At 36.6% G+C, this 4,592-nt stretch overlaps 1 protein-coding gene across 1 annotated transcript; it reads right to left on the reverse strand.

Moving 5' to 3' along the window:
- Positions 1-270: 270 nt before the first annotated feature.
- LOC125079410 (olfactory receptor 1440-like) lies at positions 271-1,215 on the reverse strand. Its single transcript, XM_047692983.1, has one exon. It carries the CDS (start codon positions 1,213-1,215, stop codon positions 271-273), a length of 945 nt encoding a protein of 314 aa, XP_047548939.1.
- Between the last annotated feature and the right edge of the window lie 3,377 nt (positions 1,216-4,592).

The raw sequence follows: 4,592 nt of genomic DNA on the forward strand, positions 1-4,592 counted from the left end.
GGAATATTGAAGGTTAAGAGTCACACCACCACAACTAACTACAAAAATCGTTGTGGATTGTTTGGCCTATTCATGTATTAGGTCAGAGCTGATGAAGGATGGAGATGCTGAGGTTCCAGTTACTTCTCATGCATTTTCCTGTCCTTGTGTCAGTCATGGTTTTATATTGGGAGAGTAAAGCAACTATAATTCATCCCACAATTAGGAGAGTTGTGGGTCAACATTTAGTTACCACTTTTCCTGATTGGATGTCTGAAATAAATTTCATAATTAGTAACAACAGAAAAAGATTCTCTTCTTCCATCTGTTTAGGGCATCTTTGATTTCCTTGTTCCTCAAACTGTAGATCAATGGATTTAGCATGGGGATTATAACAGTGTATAAAACTGATGCCAACTTGTTTTGACTCAGGGAATCACCAGAGTTAGGATACAAATAAACAAAGATACCTGAGCCAAAGAATAGAGTCACTGCTGTCAGGTGAGAAGCACAGGTGTTGAAGGCCTTGGACCTGCCTTCAGCTGATGTGATCTTCAGAATGGTGGCAACAATATAACCATATGATATCATGATAACTGAGACAGATGTGAGTCCAAAGATTACTGTGAGCACAGAAGTCATGATTTGAAAGAAAAAGGTATCAGAGCACGATAGGTTTAGCAGTTGGGGAAGGTCACAGAAGAAATGATTGATGACATTTGGCCCACAGAAATGGAGCTGAAGTAAGGCAAACAGTTGGATAAATGAGCCAAAGAATCCACTTACACAAGATCCTGCCACCATCTGGACACAGAGGGTGGGCGACATGATGGCAGTGTAGAGCAGAGGATTACAAATGGCAGCATATCGGTCATAAGACATGGCTGCCAGGAGACAGCACTCAGTCAGACCCAGGCTAGAGAAGAAGAAGTACTGCATAGTGCACCCCACAAAGGAGACGGATTTCTGCTTCTTGAAGAAATCCGAGAGCATCTTGGGTGCTATAGTGGAAACATAGCAGATGTCTAGCAAGGACAGGTTACTGAGGAAAAAGTACATAGGTGTGTGCAGATGGGAGTCCACCCTGATGAGTGTGATGAGGCCCAGGTTCCAGCACACTGTCATGAGGTAGGTCCCTAGGAACACTGAAAAAAGGACAATGGTGAGCTTTGGAAATTCAGAGAATCCCAAGAGAATGAATGTCATAACTGTTGTACTGTTCCTTCCCCCAGCCATTGCATTAGTAATTCTAGGATCTGTAGACAAAGAAGAGAATAAATCTTTAAGTCAGCTGTTATCCCAATTTCTATTATCACCTTCTACTCACACTAAAAACAAAATCAAGAGAAATATTGAGCCATTTTAGAAGATATAACTCTACTTAATGTTGCCCCTAAATAGTTACAATGGTCCCGTGCATCAATATGCCCACATGTAAAAGAAGATAATTATGCTTTTTACTGTTAAATCACCAGGCTCTTACAAGGACAAAAGAAAGTATAATAACATTTGGAAAGCTCTTCTTAAAGATACTTTAGAAGTTTCAGGATATGATTAAAGGGATTATAACTCCTATGTATAGCTTAGTGACTAAAGCATGGCCTTAGATGTCACATAGCTATCTTTGGAATGTGGTTCTGTTATCTGGGAGCTTTAGGACTCTGAATATGTTGTCTATTATCTTTCTACCTAACTTACTTAATTGACAAGACAAAGATAATAGAACCTACCTCATATGGTTCAGTCGAAGTGAAATTAGTTCAGTTATGTATAGTGTCACTTGTGCAAATAGTAAGTATTGAGTTAAGTTGTATCATTACCTAATATCTGGAATATAGTTTTGAAGCACTACTTTGGTTTGTGAAAAACTTTTAAAAGGTCAGCCTGGTGGTGGGTGTTAAGGAGGGCATGTATTGCATGGAGCACTAAGTGTGGTACATAAACAATGAATCTTGGAACACTGAAAAAATAAAACTAAATTAAAAAAATAAAGGATTGGTCATGCATATAACATTCTCAGACTACAGTGGGATTAAGTTAGAAATCAGTAATAAATTGGTAATTGAAGAACCATCATATTTGGAAACTACCACATATTTCTAAACTATTCAGAAGTCAAAAAGTACATTAGAATAGAAATTAGAAAACATTTGTAACTTAAATATAATGAAAATTACTATTAACCAAATCTTGTGGATTTTTTAATTGAGATATAATGGGTATATATAGGATTTCACTCATATGTGGAATTTAAGAAATAGAACAGATGAACATAGGGGAAAGGAAAAAAGAAAAAAGAGGGAAGCAAACCATAAGAGACACTTAACAATAGAGAACAAACTGCTGGTTGATGGAGAGGAGGTGGGCGGGGGATGGGCTAACTGGGTGGTGGGTATTAAGGAGGGCACGTGCTGTGATGAGCACTGGGAGTTATAAGTAAGTGATGAATCATTAAATTATACACCTTAAACCAATTTTACCATATATGTTAACTAACTAGAATTTAAATAAAAACTTGAAATCAAAAAAAAGGAGAAAAAAGGAGGTATATATACACAATGGAATACTATGCAGCCATCAAAAGAAATGAAATCTTGCCATTTGTGATGACATAGATGGAACTGAAGCATATTATGCTTAGTGAAATAAGTCAATCCGAGAAAGACAGTTATCATATGATCTCCCTGATATGAGGAAGAGGAGATGCAACGTGGGGGGTTTGGGGGGGTAGGAAAAGAATAAATGAGACAAGTTGGGATCGGGAGGGAGACAAACCATAAGAGAGTCTTGATCTCATAAAACAAACTGAAAGTTGCTGGGGGAAGGGGGGTAGGGAGAGGGTGGTGGGGTTATGGACATTGGGGAGGGTATGTGCTATGGTGAGTGCTGTGAAGTGTGTAAACCTGGCGATTCATAGACCTGTACCCCTGGGGCTAATAATACATTATATGTTAATTTAAAAAAAATAAATAAATACAATATTTTTAATAGCAAAAAAAAATTTAGCAATGGAAAGGGAGATATAATTAGCTCCTGAAATTGTTACAATGGATATGCTAAACAATTTCATGTCAATAAATTTTAAAACTTAAAATGTATAAATTTCTAGGAAAATGTAACTTGCCAAAAGTGACTCAAAAAGGAATCAGAAATCTGAATATTCTATAAACACTAAAAATTTGAATCAATACTGAAAATCTTTCCATGAAGAAAACCCCAGACCCAAATGGTTTAATCAGCAAGTTGTACCAGGAATAAAGGAAAACACGGGGTCCCTGGGTGGTGCAGTCAGTTAAGCATCTGCCTTCGGCTCAGGTCATGATCCCAGGAACCTGGGATCAAGCCCAAATTGGGCTCCTTGCTCAGCAGGGAGGCTGCTTCTCCCTCTCCTTCTGTTTGCAGCTCCCCCAACTTGTGCTCATTCTCTCTCTGTCAAATAAACAAATAAAATTGAAAATAATAATAAAGGAAAACAGTAATTCCAATTATACACAAAACTTTCTAAAGTATAGAAATTTAGACCAATTTCCAATTCATTTTTGTGGGACTATCATAACTTTGTACCCAAACGTGACAAGAATGGAATAAAAATGAAAGAGTATAGCCATATTGACTTGTGTACACAGATTAGAAACATCTTGAACAAAGTGTTGACAAACTGAATCCAACAGCATATAAAAATAATAAAGCATGAACAAGTTGTGTTTATTTCAGAAAGGCATGGTTGCCTTAATATTAGAAAATCACTTATTTTTTTTAAGATTTTATTTATTTATTTGACAGAGAGAAATCACAAGTAAGCAGAGAGGCAGGCAGAGAGAGAGGAGGAAGCAGGCTCCCTGCTGAGCAGAAAGCCCGATGTGGGGCTCGAACCCAGGACCTGGGATCATGACCTGAGCCGAAGGCAGTGGCTTAACCCACTGAGCCACCCAGGCGCCCCAGAAAATCACTTATTGTAATTCACCACATTAAGAGATTAAAGAAGAAAACAATATAATCATCCTAATAGATTTAACTAAAAAATTCATTCATGATTTTAAAAAATTAGCAAATAAGGGAACTATTTTAACCTTGTTGAGGATATCTTACAACCAACCTCAGCAAATTATATTGTAATGGTAAAATAATGAAAGAATTATCATAGAGTTCAAAACAAGGACATAAAGCTCACCATCACATATTTTATTAATCTTTGCCTTAAAGACTCTAGCTAGTGAAACAAGGGCGGAAAAACAATGAAATTTTAAAAAGTCAACTTTAGTGAGGTATAATTCACATACAATAAATTATATCAATTTTATGCAGTTGACAAATTTGCTCACCCATTAGCACACCACCATAATCAAGATGTAGGACATTTTCTTCCCTCCAAAATATTCTCTTATGCCTTTTTAAAATAAGTCCTCTCTCCTACCCCCTTAGGCAACCACCAATCTGTTTTCTGTCACTCTATGTTAGGGGACCTTCACTAGATTTTCGAAATAAATGGAAACAAATTGTATGTACTCTTTTATGTCCAGTTTCTTTCATTTAATATAGTATTTTTTAATATTCATATAGTTGTGTTCATCAATAATTTGTTCCTTTTAGTGTCTGGATAATATTTTATCATA

This window comes from Lutra lutra, chromosome 10, assembly GCF_902655055.1.
Source record: "Lutra lutra chromosome 10, mLutLut1.2, whole genome shotgun sequence".
NCBI classification, from domain to species: domain Eukaryota; kingdom Metazoa; phylum Chordata; class Mammalia; order Carnivora; family Mustelidae; genus Lutra; species Lutra lutra.